At 38.9% G+C, this 21,613-nt stretch overlaps 1 protein-coding gene across 15 annotated transcripts in view; it reads right to left on the bottom strand.

Moving 5' to 3' along the window:
* Window positions 1-735: 735 nt before the first annotated feature.
* Window positions 736-21,613, bottom strand: part of NEB (nebulin) — a 226,501-nt gene continuing 205,623 nt past the window's right edge. For 3 of the 15 annotated variants that reach the window (XM_082658067.1, XM_082658060.1, XM_082658066.1), the window contains 19 exons: window positions 19,760-19,864; window positions 19,142-19,246; window positions 18,409-18,501; window positions 17,260-17,352; window positions 15,165-15,257; window positions 14,583-14,675; window positions 13,515-13,607; window positions 11,736-11,828; window positions 10,686-10,778; window positions 10,054-10,146; window positions 8,388-8,480; window positions 8,004-8,096; window positions 7,585-7,677; window positions 6,717-6,824; window positions 6,428-6,611; window positions 6,030-6,122; window positions 4,940-5,086; window positions 4,539-4,645; window positions 736-1,490 (listed from right to left, as the gene is read on the bottom strand). In XM_082658067.1, the coding sequence (XP_082514193.1) occupies window positions 1,317-1,490; window positions 4,539-4,645; window positions 4,940-5,086; window positions 6,030-6,122; window positions 6,428-6,611; window positions 6,717-6,824; window positions 7,585-7,677; window positions 8,004-8,096; window positions 8,388-8,480; window positions 10,054-10,146; window positions 10,686-10,778; window positions 11,736-11,828; window positions 13,515-13,607; window positions 14,583-14,675; window positions 15,165-15,257; window positions 17,260-17,352; window positions 18,409-18,501; window positions 19,142-19,246; window positions 19,760-19,864 (2,046 nt within the window). In that variant the 3' untranslated portion in view covers window positions 736-1,316. The remainder of the gene's footprint in view (window positions 1,491-4,538; window positions 4,646-4,939; window positions 5,087-6,029; window positions 6,123-6,427; window positions 6,612-6,716; window positions 6,825-7,584; window positions 7,678-8,003; window positions 8,097-8,387; window positions 8,481-10,053; window positions 10,147-10,685; window positions 10,779-11,735; window positions 11,829-13,514; window positions 13,608-14,582; window positions 14,676-15,164; window positions 15,258-17,259; window positions 17,353-18,408; window positions 18,502-19,141; window positions 19,247-19,759; window positions 19,865-21,613) is intronic. The other 12 variants (XM_082658071.1, XM_082658070.1, XM_082658069.1 and 9 more) reach the window with 12 other exon arrangements.

The raw sequence follows: 21,613 nt of genomic DNA, 5'->3' as shown, positions 1-21,613 counted from the left end.
CTATGGCTGCTGTTAACAGCCACAAGCTGAGTGGCTTAAATAACAGAAATTTATTGTTTTGGTTCTGGGGGCTAGAAGTCTGAGATAACTTTGTCAGCAAGTGTTGGTCCCTTCTAAGGGCTGTGAGGAAGGCTGTTCCATCCCTCTCCCCTAGCTTCTGTGGTTTGCTGGCAATTTTTGGCTTTCCTGGCATGTAGAAGCATCACCCCAGTCTCTGCCTTCATTTTCACATGTACTCTTTGCTCTTGAGTCTCAGACACACATTAAGAAGCTTTAGGACAGCAGTATTACTACGGCTCTAAAGTATTGTGGGCAGATCTTTCGCTTTTTAGAAAGGATACTCTATAAACTTAAGCACAAGCCATTATTGGTTGGCACTCCACCCTTTGCCCATGCCTTTGCCACAAACTGCCAGCCCACTGGATACAGACGGGGAAGATCCCCTTTGGGATCCCACAGATCCCACAGCTATTGGATCCCACAGTTATTTCTAAAGCGTTATAAGCCAAGCCATAAGGAAAGCTTGCTGAATACAAGTATGGATAGAGTTTTGAGAAAGTCTACACGTGTGCATTTTTTTTTTAATTGAAGTATAGTTGATCTACAATGTTGTGTCTGGTGCATTTAACAATACTTTTTTTAAGTTTAATTTTTTTAGTGAAGTCTAGTGTAGGGGGTTTGCTTTTGTTGAAGTTTTTATTTGTAGATCTTTAATAATGCTCATTCCATCAGTGGTGTTTGTTGCAGAATTGCAGATTTTATTAGTTACTAGCTTAACACCAGTTTATATTGACTAGCCGCTTTATAACTTCAGAACTACAGTCAGCAAGGAAAAGGTGAATATCTGCCATTTAAAAAAAATGTGTTTGTTTAACATATTTAGAACTCTTGATTTAGAAAAGAAATACTGTTAAAACATTTTCATAATGGAGAAAGATTCTGGGTTGAGGCAACAGTAATATAACAACAATGCAGAAACTTTAAAAATGTCTATTCTGAAATTAAACATTTTAAAACCCAAAGGAAAATTTAATAATGGCAATTAAAAGACCTATGGGTTTAATGTTGTCTCAGGTTTTATGTGCAAGTCCAGCAGATAAGTCTAGTTTAATAATTGGACAGATTAGTTGTACTAACCTTTGTTTTACTGGTGAATTATTGGGGTACATATAGAAACAAGGGATGGTACAACCATGAATCATATTGACACAAAAAGCACTACGCAGCTTCAGAACTCGGGGAATAGTGGAGAGTCTAAACAAATGCTGACGGCAAGATCTGTAGGTGCTGTAGACAGATGCAGTGCTTTGAAGTTCCTAAATAGCTTCAACATAGTTGGCTGGGAGCATGCCCGTCCTGCCAGTCCTCTGCACGGTGCCATACATCCAACCTTCATCAACAGTTTGAACGTTTACAATGGCATCCCCATCTTTGAAGGACACCTCATCTGCATCTGCAGCCATATAGTCATACATGGCACGGAAGATTTTCTATCGGCAAAGACAAAAAAGGGAAATATATATTAGATTTGCAGCAATTAACCCGAACACCTAATTTTAGTTTCCACCAACTTAACTTGCACAAAACAGAATGTGCAACTACCTACCACCAAAACTAAAAGACAGCTCACAAACTAGGAGAAAATATTTGCTAATCATATATCTAATAAGGGATCACTATCCAGACTATATTAAAAAAAACTCCTATAATTCAATACTGAAAAGGGACAGGGGCAAAAGGTCTGAATTCTCCAAAGGAGATGATAAACCAAGAGCCAATAAGCCCGTGAAAAGATGCTCGACATCGTCAATCATCAGGAAAATGCAAAACTACAATGAAATACCCCTTCACACACACTGGAATGGTGATAATTGAAAAGATAGTAACAAGTGTTGGGGAGGATATGGAAAAATTTGAATCTTTATAAACCATTGGTGGGAAAGGAAAGTGGTGCAGACACTTCGGAAAACAGTTTTGGAAGTTCTTCCCATTTTAAGAGTTACCATGTGACCTAGCAATTCTACTCCTAGGTATATACACAAGAGGAATGAGCATAAGTCCACATAGTAACTTGTACATCTGTATTCATAACGGCATTATTTGTAACAGCCAAAAAGTGGAACTAGCCCAAATGCCCACCAACTGATGAATGAATAAAGAAAAGGTATTCCCATACAATTAAATATTTGCTAATAAAAAGGGATGAAGTACTGATACATGATACAACATGGATAACCTCAAAACATTAAGAAGCCAGTCACAGAAGACCACATATTGTGTGATTTCATTTATATGAAATATATCCCAAATAGGCAAATATATACAGAAAGTACATTAGTGGATGTACTAATCTAGTGTTTTGGAGAAAAAATTTGAAAAATCATAGCAATATTGCATGTTTTTCTCACTTTGGGAATTTGGGAGCATACCAGTAATAAAAGTTCTGGAAAGCTAACCTCCACAATGTTTTTTTTTAAAGAATTGTAGCATGGTGGGAAAGGAAAATAGGGCATTACTAATCAACAGGCATAAAGTTTCAGTTAAGCAAGATGAATAAACCCTAGAGATCTGTTCTAGAGATCTCTAGGGATCTGTACACAACCTTGAATCTATAGTAAACAATAATGCATTATACACTTAAAAATATAAGGGTAGGTTGATCTCGTGTTCTCACAACAATGAAATAAGGTTTTTAAAAACTAACAGAGATAAAATTTGAAAGTGCCCAAATTTTCTTCATAGGAGCAGTCACTGGTTAGTAATTTGGTATGAGACCTACATATTTTTTCCTAGCATTCTGAAATATACACAACATACATTCACATTCAAGGATAGGTTCCCCCCTGCCCCACATAAGTGGAATACTACTATAAATAGTACTCTGACTTGTTCCTTCCATTTAATATAGCTTGGAAGTCTTTCCATATAAATATAGATTGATCACATTCTTTTTTACTGCTGTAGAGAATTCCATATTTTAGTACTATCGCAAATTATTTAGCCATTTCTATATTTCTGGACATTTAATTGTCACCATCTTTTTGTCACCATGTTTTCATCCACTAACCCTATAGTGTTTGTCTTTGGGCAGATATTTCAAAAGAAAGCTTTTAAAAGTAAAAGTATTTGGTCAAAGGCATGTGCCTTTTAAGTAAGTTTTTTTAGAAAGTTCACTACTATAATGTTCTAATATACTTTTATTGCATATTTCTGGTTAGTAGTCAAATGGTGAACATGTTTTTTTTGTTGGCCATTTTTTAAAATTTTGCTGTATATTGTCTATTCATATGCTTCCAGGTTTTATTTTGAAGGGAAGGGGGATAATATGTCAATGAACTTTGGATACTTTTTGCGTTTTTAGATATTAATCTTTTTATTTAGTATAATATTTTTTCCCAGTTTGACATTTCTTTTTGCTATAAAAACATTTAACCTTTTATGGTCAAATCTGTCAGTCTTTTCCTTTACATATCTAGATTTTGGAGTCTGCTGAGGAAGGCTTTCACCATTTCCAATTGTAAAAGTAGTCTCTATTTTTCTGTAGTATTTTAGTTTTCCTTTTTTTTTTCTCTGCTGATTTGTAATTCTTTTAGGGTCCATTTTTGGACTTCATCTATTTTAAAATCTATTCTCATGCTAAATTCATATTTAATTACAATAGCTTTATAGCATATTTTGCTCTTATATGGTTAAGTCCTTTCCTATTATCATTTTCAAAATTTGCCTATTCTTGCATCTTTACTCTTTCAAATAAATTATAGGAGTAATGTATAAAAATTTTTAAAATTTTACTAGGATTTGATTGGAATTGCCTTGAATTTATGGATTTATTTCTGGAGAAATGACTTCAAGATTCCCTTCCTGAACTATAATGGGTCTCAATACTTACTTAAGTCTTATGTCCTTTAGTAAAGATAGTTTTCTACATACAAATATTGTTCATTTCAATCCTAAAGAATTATGTTTTTGTAATATTATGAATGAGATCCAGGGTTTTAAACTAAGAGTTTTAAAGTAGTCCTGGTGAATTGTGAACATGATTTGACTTATTTCTTCAATGTATATTAATAGGGGATATCTAAGATATGACCAGATTACGTGTGTGACATGTGCATACACATATATTTGGGTTGGCCAAGAAGTTCGTTCGGGTTTTTCTGTAAGATGATGGGGAAAAATCCGAACGAGCTCTTTGGCCAGCCCAATATATTCTGGAAGAATGATTCCAAGCCACAGATGTTTTGCTTTAAGATAGTGGGTGGGTCTAATGAGACCAAAATGATGACTTTGCTTTAGGCTTTTTTTTTTTTTTTTTTTGGTGTGTTTGTTTTCAATCATCGAGTAGTGCTTTTTAATTAATGTGAGTTGCTAATGAAGGTTTTCTGATAATTTATTACTGTTAGCATGAGATGTGTAGTAAAAGAGCATTATGTAAAATAGAAGATTCGGTTAATAAAAAAAAAAAGACCAGAATACCTATAATCATTATTGCACATATCAAAAAGTGAGAATGACTTGAGTAAGTTACTGTTACTTACTCCAGCAGTAGATGGATGAGATGGGATGGAGGATACCGTTGTCTGCTGGGTAGCAACTGAAGATGATCGTTGCTGTGGGAGCTCTGTGGTTTTTGCATGTTTGTAAGCTGAAAAGGGAGAAAATGGTTTATTAGGAGAAAACGTGACTAGACCTCATTTAATCTGTGATTAGCAACTGAGCTAATCTTTTCCCCTAATTTAAAAAGAATGATTTCCAAGATAGGAGGAATGAAAATGAAATAGCTAACTGCGTGTACCTCGCCACAATTCTAGTCCTCTCATTAGAAGAAAGGATCTAGATGTTTTTTGTTGTGTTTTTACTCAAAGCATCTCTTAACAGTAACCTCCAGGGAGCTAGCTGGTTGGCTGTGGCTGTCAAGGTCAGGGCCATCCACATGTACCTGGTGAGGTTGCAGAGAAGAAGACGCCCCCGTCGCTGTAGGTGGAGAGGTGGGCACCTTCTGAATGCTCGGACTTCTCCTCGCCGCCACTGACGCTCAGCGCGCTGGCAGATCGAGACTGCTCCCGGCTCCGGCGCTGAGCTTGTGCTGGGGAGGTAAGATACATTGGAGAGGGAGCAGAGGTGAAACTTTTTATAGCAGCAATGCCTAACGGTAATTGACTCTCAGTTGGCTTTTGTTTGTTGTCATGCATGCAGGGTTTTAAGTAGATTTCTGTGGATTAAACCCTCAAAAACTCTTATGATACATTTTCCAGATGACAGTTTAATCACCCAAGGTCCCGTATCCGTTAAGTGGTACAGCCAGGCTTCCAATCCCGGAGTCTGTCCTTGACTACTACTCCATCCCTCTATCCTGCTCATTTTCCGGGCTCACTAAAATGAACAGATAGTAATGTGCACAAATTCCACCTTTCAACTTCTACAGAACGTGCCCCCTAACTTCCAAATTTATTTAGATACACTTTCTCTGTGTTTCCGCAATCTGTGTGCAGACCTTTAAAATTGTACATGTCAGGGTGTAACCACTGATTTACTGGTCTCTCTTCATCAGTGGACTAGAGTATAAATCCTTTGAGACTTATAGGCACTACATATTGTTTTACTTTTAACATGAATAGAAGGCATAAAGGTATGTGGCCTGTTTCATTGAGTGGCTAATCTTCCTTGACATAAGAGAGTTCAGAAAGTTGTTAAAGGGCAAATCCATTCTCTTCCCTTTGCTTATGTATTTTTTTTTTTCATTATTTCTCCAACAGAAAGATGTACTACCTTTTTTTCTTTAGGAAAAAAAAAAAATGATAATGGGGACTGAAGGGGACTTACCCTTAGGCAGTGAAACAATCTTTCCTAACTTGAACTTGTCTAGAAAATGAGCTTGGCCCACTAGTCAAGGAGGTGTTCTTATGCTGAATGGGTGTCTCAGGAAATTGAAAGCCCTGGAGGAGACGAACTTCTGAGCCTAAAAGCCACTGGCACTAGCCCACTAAATGGTGATGTTTACGTCGTAAGCCTTTTGTGGCATCACATACCATTAATCATGTGTAAGCTTCGGGACTGAATGTTGTCTTCTGCTGGATCATAGTCAAAAACTGAGCCAGGATTTGTACGCCAGACACGTAAACCTGAAAGTGAGATTCAGGATTAGCACAGATGTTCTTGGACGCTTGCGATAGCTTGGAGACCAAGGCATGAACCTAAACAACCACAGGCGGATTGAATAACACTCATTGAGCTTAGTTCTAGGAGGGGAACAAAGCATAAAGTAGATTTCAGCTTTGTAAACAGTGAAGTGATAGGGGTTTTCTTTCACATCTAATGAAAACACAGATTGAGGTCCTCTGGCCTTTGCTTTGCTCTAGATAATGTCGCTTGTGTTCTTCTACCTTCCTTAACTTAACGTTGATTTTTCTCCCCAGGCTCCAATTACCTGTAATAGTTTCCTGATCCTGGTCATTCCGTTTTTGTTCCATTTCTACCACTTTTCTCTGAATACCTCGGTAGTTAATGTCACTGAAGTCCTGTGTGTTCTTCTTTACTCGTTCAGTGATGGGGTCTGTCACCACTGGTGTGAAGCAACCCTTGTGTTTCTCGAAGTCTTCATGATATTTCACCTGAAATTTCACGAGTTCACTTGGTGAAAATAGGATGGTGTGATCATTTCCTTTTTTACATGTTCCAACAGGCCGCCCACCCAATCTGAGGAATTCCTGACTCACCGTTGAGATGTGGCGTTGGGTCTCCCTCACCCGTCTCATCTCTGGCGTGTCCAAGACATAGGCAGCTTTGCCTTGTATTTGTTTCCGGAAGCTATCAGAATAAAGCACCTGACAGAGGAGAGACCATGAATGAGGACAGGTTGTGGTACCGTCCTAATTCTGAAACCTCAAAACCTTTCCAACAGATGGAGGTGAAAGAAACTGGGGAGGGAAGCTTGAGTCACCTGAAAAGCCCCAGCTAGCCCATGACTGGCAGAGGAACAGTTAGCATGAGGGTGGACAGGCAGGGCTTGAATGAGACAAAGAATTTCTTTTGAGTTTGAGGAGACAGGGCAAAGTATAATTTTGAAAGGAAGGGGAAAAAGTGATCTCTTGAATTTGCTGGGAATTGTAGCACCAGCACATTGGATGATATTTGGAGCTAAACGTGATACTGACGTTTGAAAGAACTATCCTTTAAAACAAGTGATCATTTTTTGAAGGAGTATGTCCAGATTTCATAAACCAATATGCTAATACAGAAATCAAAATCTCAGAAATGAAAAACCCAAAATATCAAAGTCAGAGAAGGCTTCCATTTCAGAGTATTACCTGTTTCATAAGGTATCTTAAAAAAGTATTGCTGAAGTTTGAGGATGTTAGGAAGTCAATTTGTTACACTTGGTTACATAAGACTACCTCAGAGTAAAAGGGAAGAGGAAACACTGGCAATTAACTTGTTATGTCTTAGTACAGTCATTTGGAATTTAAAAGCACAGGTATGTTAATTTTAGTGTGAATTTTCAGTTGAATAAAAACACTTTTTTATGATGTTAAAATGTTATTTTCCAAGTTGTTGCACTACTCCTTTTTTAGTCCTAGAAAATACCGAGCTAATGTTTTCTTGGTTGCGCTTAGCTCTCTCCATCTCTGGAGTGACCGGTGTCGGAGTTGCTTTTCTCATATTCTCTTTGTACAATACCTAGAGGGGCCAAGAGAGCATCCAGATATCAGAGAGCAGAAACCCAGTTCTGAAAACCATCATAGAGCTGTTGTTATGGCTCAGTTATGTCACACTCTATAAAAACACCTCAAGAAGAGAAAGCCATTAAAATGTTATTGTAGAAAGCAAAAAGTGACGAAAGAAGTAAATCAGGTGAGCCGGTGGGGTTGGTATGTCATTTTTAAGTAGGTAAAGAATTTTAAAAGATAAAAGTTTTGGGGAAACTGTGAGATGAGTTAGTGGTATAACCATGTTTGCCAGACTTGTTAAAAGTGTCACCATTTCTTTTTTCCTCTCTCAAATACCGAGCTAAAGTTTTCTTGATTGCGTTTGACTCTTTCCATCTCGGGAGTAAAGAGTGCGGGGGTGGCTTTCCCCAGGTTCTCTTTGTATAACACCTGTGAGATACAAAGGTGGACCTGAAAGTCACTAGGAGGCAGTATTCAGGCTATTCAATATAATGCAATTTGGGGGAGAAAACTCCAGGTTTAATCTATTACTATTAGTGAGTACAACTCTAGAAGAAAGCTTAAAAAACAGTTAATGGCAACAGTAAATGTATATCATTTAGGGGAGATTGTAAAAAGCTGGCATCTTGTTTGTTTTAACCTGGGATGGAGTTAGGAGCAGGTCAAACGGCAGGGGTTACTTTGCAAAATTAAAAGCACTTTCATTTCTCAAGACAATACCGAGCTAATGTTCTCTTGATTGCGTTTGACTCTCTGCATCTCTGGAGTGACAAGGGTTGGGGTGCCTTTCCCCACATTTTCTTTGTACAAAACCTACATGAGTCCAATGGATCCAAAAAGCCAAAAAGAAAAAAAGAATTGCAGTTACCAAAAGATTAAACAGAACAGATCATTTGTTAGGAGGCTCAGGGTGCTAAACCATTTGGGCAATAAGGTTAGATGGAAAGAAATACATTTCCAAAACAAGTTGATGTAGTTACAGCAAGACACATTTCTAGGTTAGGACCCTGCCCTGAAATCCTTACAGCCTGCAAGACAGAACTGCAGTTTTTGTGCCTAGTTCCGGGATGTGGGGCAGGGATGGGAAACTGCCTTCACTCTCCCACTAATTACGCATGTCAAGCTCCTGACAGGTCATCTCACAGGACTTAGGGGCACGCGCTTGAATAACACAGAAGGTGGAGGCTGCTCCCTAAATAGCATAGGGAGACTGGACCCTTTTGCCACACTTGAACTCACATAGACACATCAGGAAAATGTATCCTTGCTATCATCTGTGCTCTGCCTCTTGCTTCAGTTCAGTACATCATCATACGTAGTAAGGAAAAATGTTTTCAGCAATTAGATCACTATCATGGTAAGTCAATAGGAAACATCGTGATAAATTCCCAACCTCGCTGTCACCTCAGTGTCATTCTTGGGGTCACAGGAGTTTCGGGATATGGCATTCAAGAGGAAGAATTCTGTCAAAGAAGTGGTTCTCAGAGCTGAAGTCCCTGGATAGCAAGGTCAGCATCACCTGAGACCCTGCTGGAAGTGCAAACTTTCTGGCCCACGCCAGATCTACAGAATGAGAGACCGTGGGTTTCCCGGTGATTCTAATGCACACTAGTCTCAGGAGTCCTGCGTTCCAGTATCCGAGGAACCTGCAGACAGTGTAGATGCGGAGGGCCGCTGGCGCTTCACTGCGTACGCTAATGTCCCCACACAAACCCCAATGCCCAGCAATCTATAAACGTATAAAATATCACAGAGCGCAGGCTTACAGAAAACGGCTTACTAAAATAATTAGCAGCTGAAGACCATGATAAATACAGAAGAACAAAGAGAACTAAAATTGGTAAAACAAAAAACAGTTCGAGTGACTCTTTCATTTTTAAGTAAATTGACATTCATTTGCCAAAACCACTACTGGATCTTAAATTTATGTCGTTATCCCTGAAGGAGAGGATTAGGGGTTATTTTTCCCCAAGGTCTCTTTGTCCAAATCCGGCAGGGTAAATTAGAACCTAAAGTCAGGTGCAAAAACACAACAAAATCACAACTCCACTGTCTAGAAAGAGCCCTGTCTGTCACACCTACTACGCCACTCCCCAAATTTCACAAGTACGTAAAACAAAGAGACCTTAGGGGTAATGGATAGAGAGTAAGTTTAGGGAGAGAGGAGCAAAAGGATGATTTATTACTTTCTGATATTAGAACTTTAAAATATGGATTAAAGCAACCTTGTTATTATGGAGTTAAGTCTAGGAGTAGCTCTAAAGGGAAGAAGGATAAATGTGATTAAGAAATTCACAAAATTTCAGTTGCCTTTAAAAAGTAGGATTAATATGTATTATTTTAAATCATTAAAGAAGTAGTTTCTTTTTTTTCCTTGCCAAAGTACCGAGCTAATATTTTCTTGATTGTGTTTGACTCTCTCCATCTCTGGAGTGACAGGTAAAGGGGTTCCCTTGCCCATGTTTTCTTTGTATAACACCTGTGTGATGAGAAAGCATCCAGAAAAACAACCATAAGTAACATTACATTTGTTGTGAGATTTTAAGGGTCAGTTCAACTTCCTTGTTATCAAATGACACAGTAGTCCGAGGAGCCAGGAGTTATGTGCTAACAAGATGCCACAAAAAAATTTAATGATAGCCACTTTGGGGATTAGCAAACTGACACTATCTGGGGTAGCAGGGCCCTTAGTTGCTGGGGAAAGACTGGAGTTATCCTCCCAAACAGTCACGTGGGGATTTGAGATTGTTAGAACTTGGTTGTGTTGTTATCCAAGCAAACTAAAAGAAAGAAGGTTTCAAAAAACATTTTTTTAAATGCCAGATATAACAGAAATCAGAATTAACTTGAAAAAAAATCCATAATAGTACCACAGAAATGTGAAAGTATGTCCTTTTGCTAAAGTGAGGTATGTTAGAAGCAAAGGAAGGGAAGTGGATTTAAAAGAAGAATAAATGTTAAGAATCAACTTAATTATGACGTTAAATGGCATCTATTTTCCCTTTCTTTCCAAAATACCGAGCTAAGGTTCTCTTGATTGAGTTTGACTCTCTGCATCTCTGGAGTGATGGAGATTGGGATTCCTGTGCCCAGGTTTTCTTTGTATAGCACCTGTGTGATAGGAAAGCATCCAGAACAAAAAGAGCAATCAACCACTCTCCCCTTCTTGCAGAGCAGTTGGGAGTAGAAGGACAAGGAGGAAGAGGACCAGTTAGAGGAAGGGAAATACCAGAAGCTTCTAGATCCAACCTGTAGGAGCCTAAAGACGTCCTTAAAAGCAAGGGAATGCAGGAAGGAGCAGGGAAGCTAAGAAATTTGAAAGAATTATACTGTTTTGTTGAACTAGTTTCTGCATCACTGAGCAAAGGAGAGCACCATGGAAGGGAACAAGCTGCGCCCCCCAGCTTGTTATGAGGTTGGGGGAAAAAAGGGCAGAGGCAGAAGGAGAACCAAAGAAGTTATTTTGATTTGGAAATGTTATTAATAAACCACATAAGGATATTTAGGTTCAATAAACACTGCATATATGAAGATGCATACACACAAGTCTTCTTTTGTTGATTTTCAAAAGAAGTCAAGGTATTTAATTTTTAGTTTAGGTGAACATATTGGGAAGAATTAATTATATTTAAATGGAGAACAGTGACAAAATGCTAAAAAAAAAAAAAAACCTGAAAATATCTATACAAATACCAGTAGAGACCAAGAAGGTTAGAATAGGAAATGAAGCCAACAGTTTAAATTTATTTGCAGAATAAATTTTTGTAAGCTTTACGTTCAACTGAAAGTTGCCAAAGCAGGATAATGTGGGTGCCTAGAGACTGGGAATGCTATGTTTTTAAAGGCTGGAATATCATATTGAACATTTTTTAAGTGATGTTAATGTTTAACCAAAATGGGGAAACTGATTCATGGGAAATGGCAGCATTAAGTTGCAAACAAGACACAAGACGTGTCAAAAGTTTTTACTGGGATGAGTTGATTAGGTTTTAAAATACAGCCATTAATCTTTTTAAAAAATGGTTTAAAATTAGTTAAAGGGTTTTTGTTTGTTTGCTTTTTAAATACCGAACTAAAGTTTTCTTGATTGTGTTTGACTCTCTCCATCTCTGGAGTGATGGGAACTGGAATCCCTTTCCCGATGTTTTCTTTATACAACACCTGTACGATACAAGAAAGCATCCAGAAAAAAAAAGAGCAGTCAAAAACAGCCCTTTCAGCTATCGTGTAAGGAACGTACTATGAAACACAGACGTCAAACAGGAAAGACAAATTCACCAAGTCAATCTGTTTTTTCAAGCACAGATCTGGATGAAAACATGCTCCATATTTCCTTGGCTAAAGTGCTGGTGTATTTGATGTTCAACTTTTAAGCTAACTCATATATTAAATGTTGGTTTTCTGTGTTAGGAATTAAAAAAAATCAAATTAATTTCATAAAATTACTAAAATGCTTAGTGTACAATAGAAAGGTTATTTTTTAATTAGATGGGCAAATATTTATTTTCCCTACACAGAACATCTGTTTTACAGAATAACAGATATTTTAAACCCTAGGTCAAATCTATGCAATACAGGAAATTGGTCTTTGTTGGGTAAATTCAAGTTATAGAGGTGGTCAAGTCTAAATACATAGCACTGTTTATCTTCCATAGAATCTTAAAGGCTCTATGCACCACTGGATAAAAATTGCCTAAATGCAACCTATGTAAAAATTAACACAAATGGTTACTTAAAAGAAATTGTCCAGGATCATTAATATCTCAAATAGATATGAACAATAATATACTTACTGTAATACAGAAGAAAATGATTTTTAAATAGTTTTGAAAATTAATGTAAACCTTTCCAAAAGAAGGAATAATAATATATACCTATAGGGAAAACAGTGAATATAACATTCCGAAAATAATATCAATTTATACCGAAAATTTAATAAAATCAAAAGGTTGTTAGTGAATAGTAATTAAAAACAAAAAAGCAAAACAAAACAAAGACAGTGGGACCAAAGAAAGTTACTTAATTGTGTGAAAGAATCAAACTTTCAGAAAATATTTAAATGGAGAATTAAAAAACATTTTGGATCAAAACTCGCCCTACCTACCTGCCCACCCCCCCAAAAAAAAATCCAGCTAAATTTTCCTAATGACATTTGATTCTCCATCCCAGGCATAAGTAAATCTAAGATCCTTATATAAAAGTTTCACAGACTATTGAGTAGTATAGAGTTTTTTAGCAACAAAAATATTAATAAAAGAGAAAACATTAAATATAGACTCATGATCTAATTTGTATATTTTTTAAAAGATCAGAAGATCTGGATTTCTATTCATGGAATGGCTTGTTTAGAACAAGTATCAAGATAAGATTGCTTTGGGTTCCAATACTGAAGTGATTTTCTTTCTTGGTGCTCTGTTTATCCAGATAGGATCTATGTTAAGCTAAACCTTGTCCCTAGCAAGGGCCACTATTTCTACACATGGCCTCAAGCCCTGTGTCTTTTCTTTCAATGCTAACGCAGCTACATCAAATAAAAGTATTCCCAAGTAAATAAAGCTATAGTGTTTGGGGGTTTTGGACATCAATTAACTTCAAAAGTCCCATAAAACGTGAAAAGGGAAGGAAAGGAATCAATGAAACGTTTTAAGGGACTATTATAGGAAGTATAAAATGTTAGAATCAAATGGTGAGTAAAAGATCTGGAAAACAAAAATTTAGTTGAGATTTTTTTTTTTTAGAAAAATGTGTTAAACTGATTATTTTAAAGGGACTGACAGAAGTTTTGTTTTATACAACGGTATTATCATTTTTTTTTAATACGAGTTAAAAGAGCTTTCTCCCAAATACCGAGCTAAAGTTCTCCTGGTTGTGCTTGACCCGCTCCATCTCGGGAGTGACTGGGAGGGGAGTCCCCTTGCTCAAGTTCTCTTTGTACAGAATCTGTGTGCACAAAATCAACAATCAAATCAGCCTGGACCCATTGTTTAGGAAGACTTAGCTTTTAAAATAGGTTCTAAAAGTATTTTTGCTTGTTTGTTTTCATAATGACATAAAATTGGCCTAAATAACTTTAAGAAATAGAACAAGTACAGATCACCTTTGGCCGTTTCATCACACACGGTATGAGGTCTATCAGTAAGAGGCATTCATAGCAACCGAGCTGCCAGGCTGCAGGAGGAGTCAGTCACTTATATAAGCCTTCTCTCAAAGACAAGGACTCGGCCTTATCAGAGACAACTCAAGTTAACTGAAATTTACATGCCTCATGAGTTGTTGGTAACTCTAAATTAGGGAACCAAAAAAAGAGGGGGGGGTTGGGGGAATAAAATAAATATTAAAAGCTAAATAAATATTAGCTTTCAATGATCCTGAAACTATTCCAAGGAAAGCTCATTTATCTCTTGTGATGTACCAGAAATAGCTGAGCCAAGTAAATTTGTATTTCTGAGTTACTCTGAATTGCTATGTTGTCTTTGGAATGAAAATGTTCAAGAATCACATTCTTTTAAGAAGAGCTGCAAACAAAATACATCAAACAGAGCCACAATAAATACAAATAAAATTCTAGCTAACATTATCCTTTCGGAGGCATGTTAGATTTTACTTTTGACTTGTGCCACACCGGTTAGAAACACCTACTGTTATTCAAGGGGAATTTGAGGAAGGAAACACTAAGTATTACAGGTTTTTAAGGAATGTGATCAATAGCTACGTTTTAGGAAAAACATAGTTAAAATTTCACAGCAGAACTAAAATACTAAATTAGATTTGGGTTGAAAACTGAGGTAATATTTGGTATCATTTTCATTATATGAATTTAGTATTTTTACAGGAAAATTATATATTGGTAATGTGTTAAAAATATTATTTTAAATAAAAAATAAGGGATTTTATTTTTTGGCCCCTAAGAAATACCGAGCTAAAGTTCTCTTGATTGCGTTTGACTCTCTCCATCTCTGGAGTGACAGGGGTTGGGGTTCCTTTCCCCAGATTTTCTTTGTACAAAACCTGTGAGATACAAGAAAGTACCCAAAAGACATTCAAAACAAACACAAAGATTAAGGAAGAGAGAAGATGGGGGGCAGGGGGTGGGTGTGAGGAGGGGGTTTTTTAGTGAGTAATATTTAGTAAGGATAATGCTTTTATTTTTTACTTCACATTTTAAGGATAAACTCTACAATGCTAATTCTGGGCATGAAAAGGTACCACAGAAAAGGTTGAGTTATGAATGGTGAGGAATCTTAACGTTAATTCTATTTACAGTATTTCAGATCTAAGTGCTCACACTTGTCAGTCGCCAAAAGTGTTAAAATACCATCAGAAAATTGAGTCATTTTGTGTAAGTCCAGATGGTCTTGGTCAGGTGGAACACACATACACACACGGACACACACAAAATTGGTGTTAAGATGTTGCTTTTTAAAAAAGGATGATGGGTTATTCCGGTAATTTTTTTAATGGGAAATCAAGTATCTTATTTGATATATTTGTAAATACCGAGCTAAAGTTCTCTTGATTGCGTTTGACTCTCTCAATCTCTGGAGTGACAGGGGTTGGAATGCCTGTTCCCAAGTTTTCTTTGTACAAAACCTGTAGAAGATAATTAGAACATCTAAAAAAGTAAAATGACCACGAATCCTTTGGATTACAGCTATATGTGGGCTATTTGGTGGAAACTCATAAAAGCAATCTAGCCTTCAAACATGACACTCAGGGAATAAGGAAGGAAATGCCACAAATATCTATGTTGTCTCTTCAAAAGTAGTAATTTTACTACCTTGAAGACTACTAAATTATGCATTTTCTGTAGTCAACATTTAGTACATTCCTAAAATGCATTAAATAGTGCTAATGAATTTAACAATGAAAAAAGTCTAACCATTTCATAACATCTAGTATTAGCCCCTTGAATATAATGGGTCCACAATAGATGTGTACTTCAATAGATGGCTTGGCTTAGATTTTTCTAACCATGTGATCCTCTGTTCCTTCACAGTTGTTGAGAATTTTCTGTTTGTTTTGTATTTTCTTCTGAAAATTCCTAGCTGGCCTTTAGACTGCACGTACCCTTAATGCAAGGAGACTTAAACAGTTTATTTTTCCAGGAAGAGCATTTTTCTCTGAAATTTTTACTGATGACTGCTGGGTCTTGCCAATTAGTGTTTTTGAACAGGGAAGAGTCCCTATTTGTTCTGGGTAGTGTCAAAGGACTGTAAATGTTAATGAAACAAGTAAGGAACTTCCAGAGCCTCTTAGCTTCTTCCATTCCTCCTTCCCTCCCAATGTTAAGAATTTTCAGCCTAAAGGAAGGAATGAATTCTTTTTAAATGGATGGATTCTATGTTGCACTAGAGCACAGGCTGGGGAGCAACACAGAAATCCTAGGGGTTTGTGTCACAGATTAATTCCTAAAATCACTGACAAACTAGTGTTGATATCTTTTCTTTGCTAGGAAACTTTTCAGGATCTTTAAATATCTACCACCTTGGTACAAAGTTGTATTTCTTTACTAGGCAAGGCAACGGAACAGATCGTGGACCACAGAACAAAACAAAATCAGAGAAAGGCAAGAAGTTGCAATCAGAAGCAGCAAAGGAGATGCGGGCTGGTTTTCCTGGATTAGTGGACATGTAATTCTAAATGCAGTCTGTACCACTGGGAGCCAGAGTATAGGAAGGGAATGCGAAGGGAATGAGGTCTAAATAATACAAACGACTTGCAAGAGAAATAGCAACTGTCTTCTAATGGAAATTAAATGAGAGTTCAGGCCTCCAGGGGCCAGGCGGATCTCTGAAACCAAGATCCTCACCTTTTATGGGCCATCAACTATTTCCCAAACTTCACACAATCTTTTGCTAGTAGCCAGCAATTGCTTAGAAACTGCTTACGGATGGAAGGGCGGCGCGCGTGCGCGCTGGGGGAGGCGGGACGGGGGGGTGGGCGGAGACAGGGCTAGCCGGACAGAAGGTCGGGAGAAATGTGTACTAAACCTGATATTTCAGGTGTGGGAGAATCCCACCTCCCCCAAAACACACACTGCGCACAGGTGCCTGCGATTCCTGTTAGAGAACAGGGTTAAGGTATAATATACCCTTGTGGGTAGATGACAGCCAGCGCCTTGAACACGCGCTGTATTTACAAGGAGAGAGCAGAGGATACAGGGCAAGGGAGGGGAGGTGGCCGCGGAGACGTCGCTAGGCTGCCTAGGGTCTTCCGGACCGTGGAGAATGCCCTGAGGTATGTATATACATCCATGCATGTATACATATTTCTTTTCTATTTTATGTTTATATGTATATGCTTTTGGTTAACTACCTTGAGATCATCCCAATAAACTTATTACTACAGTCGGCACATTTTACTTTAGAAACTGCAGGTATGATGAGCAATCACGAAGCCTAGTGCCTTGTGCTCCTTGATTACGTAAAGACAGTTTCCTCTTCTGCTTTTGCAAACCGCACTGCCCCTCACAGGGCAGGGAGGATTCGCGCCATCCTCGGGCTTGGGAAGCCCAGCAGAAGGGACACGGGGTGAGACAAGCCAGCCGGCGGGGGGAGGGCTGAGTGTGGGGGAGAGGCCGGGGGCGCATTACCGAGCTGATGTGCTTCTGTGTCTCCTTGACGCGCTTCACTTCAGGCAGGTCTGGGATGGGGGTTCCTTGTCCAACCGCCTCCTTATACTTCACCTGCAGGTGTAAAAGTGGGAACGTGTGCATGCGTTTGATTAGTAGCCCCGCGACGTGCGAAGTCGCAGTTTAAACAGCACAAAACCTATGCTTAGGGGGAAGGGGGCCACATGCTGATACTGGGTCCGTGCCAAGGACACGGACATTTGGGCTCTCTCTGGTCTCTTTGGGGTGGGGTCCACACTTAGACTGAAGCCCCTTCTCTTCCCTGGGGTCTCCATGTCTTACAGCCACAGTTCATTGGCCCAGGATGGACACACTCACATATACACACCAGGAAGAGCCAGTCTCTGACTCTCCCAACTGCTACTTTCTTACAGGTGACAATGAGTCTCTTCTTGACCAAACTTGACTCAGGCTCCTCTGAACCTTCTTCCCAACTAGGCCTTGAGCTTCCGACTTCCTAGACCATCTCTGCACCTCCCAATTTTAGCCAGAAACCTGCTAAGTCAGTTTAGCCAAAATTCCCCACCCTGGATGTCTCATCATCCTTGATATCTGATCAAATTCCTTAACGCCCTCCGCCCCCAATCCCCCAGGAGAAGTCTGATCACCTTGACCTGCCTCCAGCAAAAATCCTGGTAGGTCGGTTTAGGCAGAATCCCCCATTTACCCCCGATGTTTCTTCTGAGTAATTTTCCATCCACTTATCCTTTCTCCACACCCCAACCTCCCCATCCCCCCATCCCTGTCCAACCATCCCCGCCCCCATAAATCCCTCCTTTCCCTTGTTGTATTTAGAATTGAGCTCAGCTCTATACCAAGATCTCTTTGCCCCTATATCACAATTGTCCTGAATAAAAATCTTTTTTGTTGTTGTTTTAACTGCTTAAACTACTGTCCAGCTCTGGTTTGCTTTGACACAGGCCTCTCCATTTTTTACATCTAACCAGCCCTCATGAAAACTGCCTTGGCACTGCATTATGAGATGACCCTTATTTTAGCAACTTAAGCTGCCTCTGGTGACAAAAGTCATGAGTGCAGCTCAGACATCAGTGTAAATCTTCAAAGGCGAGCAGAAAATTTTGAAAGTGAGTCCCCAGTGGCTGTCTTTACCGAGCTAATATGGTCCTGGGTTTGCTTCACTCTCATCATCTCAGGTGTCTTTCCAATCGCCGTTCCTGGTGAGACATCTTCTTTATATAAAACCTGGGCATTCAGAATCAGGACAGTGTTACACAGAAGAAAGGAAAACCCAGCAATCCCTGGAGAAAGACTAGGAAACTTGGCTTCTGTGAAAACAGAAGACACTAGAGAATGTTTTTAGGCAAGTGCTGGAGTATCTGGACTGTCTTCTGCATCAGCATCAATAACTCAAACCATGTATACAACACACATCTGAATTTCCAGATCTTGAAATTTCTTTTAAGATTATCATACTGTATTAATACATGATGAGAAAAACCAGAAAATGTTGATTAAAAAACCCTCCCATGTGAAACACAAAATCCATTAAAGAAATACAAAGTCAGTTATTTTGGGAAAGGATAATAAATCACAGTGTCAGAAAGAAATCCATCTTCTGGAGCAAGACAACACGTTACTGCTCTGGGATTTAAAAAGTTAAAAAGAAAAAAGCTCCTTTGTTAGCAGATTTAAGTTGTTATTTCAAATGGTCTCTGGGGTGATGATTTTAGAGCAAAGTATGGGGAATTTTAACAAATAACTGCTAGCATTAACTGAGGAGGTTAGATGTTAATTGTCTGAACAACGTACGGCTAGTATATTTTCAAAGAGGAGCCTGATATTATTAGGTTAGCATTAAATGGAAAATAAATAGTAAATATACCGAGCTGAAATTCTTTTGATTTTCTTTAACACGCAGTATTTCTGGCGTGTCTTGAACAACTGTAATTTTTCCTTTACTGTTTTTAAGGTCACACTGGTATTGAAGCTATGAAAAAAGAGCAAACATCTTGGTAAGATTTCAACATTGTTTTATATATTGTATTGTCCTATATTGTGTAAAGGAAGTTAAAATCTTATATTTAAAAAAAATTTCTATGCTACAATAATCATAGTCACATAGCCAACGGGAATTTCTTTAATAAGAATTTTGTGAAGAAACTAAATTTTTAAGCCCTAAAACTAGTTTTTAAATATATATATCTTGCCTAGAGTTAATTTTGAAAAAGATGTCACCACCAATGAAGATGGTGATAGTTCATATTCGGTGACAGGAAACCACCAACAAAGTTAAGAGATGGGTCTTTCATGCTATGAGTTGGGATTGAGATATAAGGTGAGTTCAGAGAAGACAGGAGCACACAGCTCCCGGGCGGGGGGGTGGGAGGTGTGGAGGGCTGCTGCAGGTAGATACGCAAGCATGTGTGCCCAGAGGCATCCTTCTTGCCCCATCTCATCCCAGGTACCAGTGAGCTGTGTCTTAGACTCAATAAAAACTCACAAGGCTGAAGTTCTTTTGGTTCTCCCGGATCCTCTGCATCTCTGGGGTGTCCAAAACGGTCTCATAATATGACATGCACTTCTCTGCATCTTCCTTGTACTTTTTCTGGAAATAGATTCCAAGAAATAAGGATAGGGAATAACACAGGGATATGGGCCAATGGGACCTAAAATAGCCCTTCCTACTCAGCAGAGGGGAAGTCCTTTATATTTTTTTGACTATTTAAGGATGTTAGGGAGTTATAAAACAGAGCCCTCTGGGTCAGTGAGTGCCACGCCTTTTCTTTCCAGGAGAACTGAGCCCAGGCATGTAATAGGACCCATTGTCATGGCAAAGCTGGCAGAGGAGGCCCCTGTGGACTGGTGCACACGAGGGAGGTTGACAGCCCCTGAGGTTCCTGGCAGGGACTTGGGGATGTCTACAGTGAACTGGATGGAGCCAGGCTATTCAACAGGCAGGTGGAGAAAAGCAGGAGGGTTAAGAGCCATCAGCAAGGCCTCCTGAATGCCAGTCCTTGGTTGGTGACAAGGATATTTTCGCTGAGCTGTGAGCAGGTGTGGTCCAGGCTCCTGGCCAGAGCTCCCAGGGTGGGACCAGGAAATCTACATTCCCAGGTGTTTACTAAGTATAGTCAGGCCAGGCAACTACTGCTTTAGAACTCACTGATTAGGAGACAGGCAAAAATTCTAATTTGGGGCTACTCAAGTAAATTGCAGATTCCTGATCAGCAGTGAAGATTAAAAAAATGAGGGTATATCCTGGTGTATGAAGGACATCTTACTTTTCTTTATCTCTCTATTTGTAGGAAGATGGAGAGTTACCCATCATAAGAGGAATCAGGGTTAGATTGTGTGGTTAGCATTGATGACATAATCTCAATCTTATTTAAAAAAATTGATAATCCAAATGTGGGCGGTCTACTTTGTTTCTTCCAGATTTGCACACAAATTTTACATCCACATTATGAGACTGATTCTTTAATTACAGGTGGTAACTCATGCCTGTTAGAATGGCCATCATCGAAAATACAAGAGATAACAAATGCTGGTGAGGATGTGGAGAATAGTGCACTGTTGGTGGGATTGTAAACTGGTTTTGACACTATGGAAAACAGTATAGAGGATCCACAAAAAATTAAAAACAGAACTACCATACGATCCAGAAATTCCACTTCTAGGAATATATCCAAAGGATTCGAAAACATTAACTTGAAATACCCTCACTTTCATGTTCATAGCAGCATTATTTACAATAGCCAAGACATGGAAACAACCTAAGCGTCTACCAACAGATGATGGATAAAAAAGTTGCGGTAGGGGCTTCCCTGGTGGCACAGTGGTTGGGAGTCTGCCTGCCGATGCAGGGGACATGGGTTCGTGCCCCGGTCCGGGAAGATCCCACATGCCGCGGAGCGGCTGTGCCCGTGAGCCATGGCCGCTGAGCCTGCGCGTCCGGAGCCTGTGCTCCGCAACGGGAGAGGCCACAACAGTGAGAGGCCCGCGTACCGCAAAAAAAAAAAAAAAAAAAAAAAAGTTGTGGTATATATGTACAATGGAATAAAAACTGAGAAAATCCTGCCATTTGCAACAACATGGGTGGACCTTGAGGGCATTACATTAAATGAGAGAAGTCAGACAGAGAAAGACAAACACTGTATGATCTCACCTATTTGTGGAATCTAAAATCAAAACAAATGCCTAGAAAAGATCAGATTTGTGGTTACCAGAGGCGGGAGACTCATGAGGGTGAGGTGGAACTGGAGAAAGGTGGTCAAAAGTGACAAACTTCCAGTTATAAGATAAATAAGTACTAGGGATGTCATGTACAGCATGACGACGACTACAGTGAATGCAG

Source organism: Grampus griseus (genome assembly GCF_964374135.1).
Source record: "Grampus griseus genome assembly, chromosome: 7".
NCBI classification, from domain to species: domain Eukaryota; kingdom Metazoa; phylum Chordata; class Mammalia; order Artiodactyla; family Delphinidae; genus Grampus; species Grampus griseus.
This window is presented reverse-complemented; position numbering and strand designations above follow the sequence as displayed.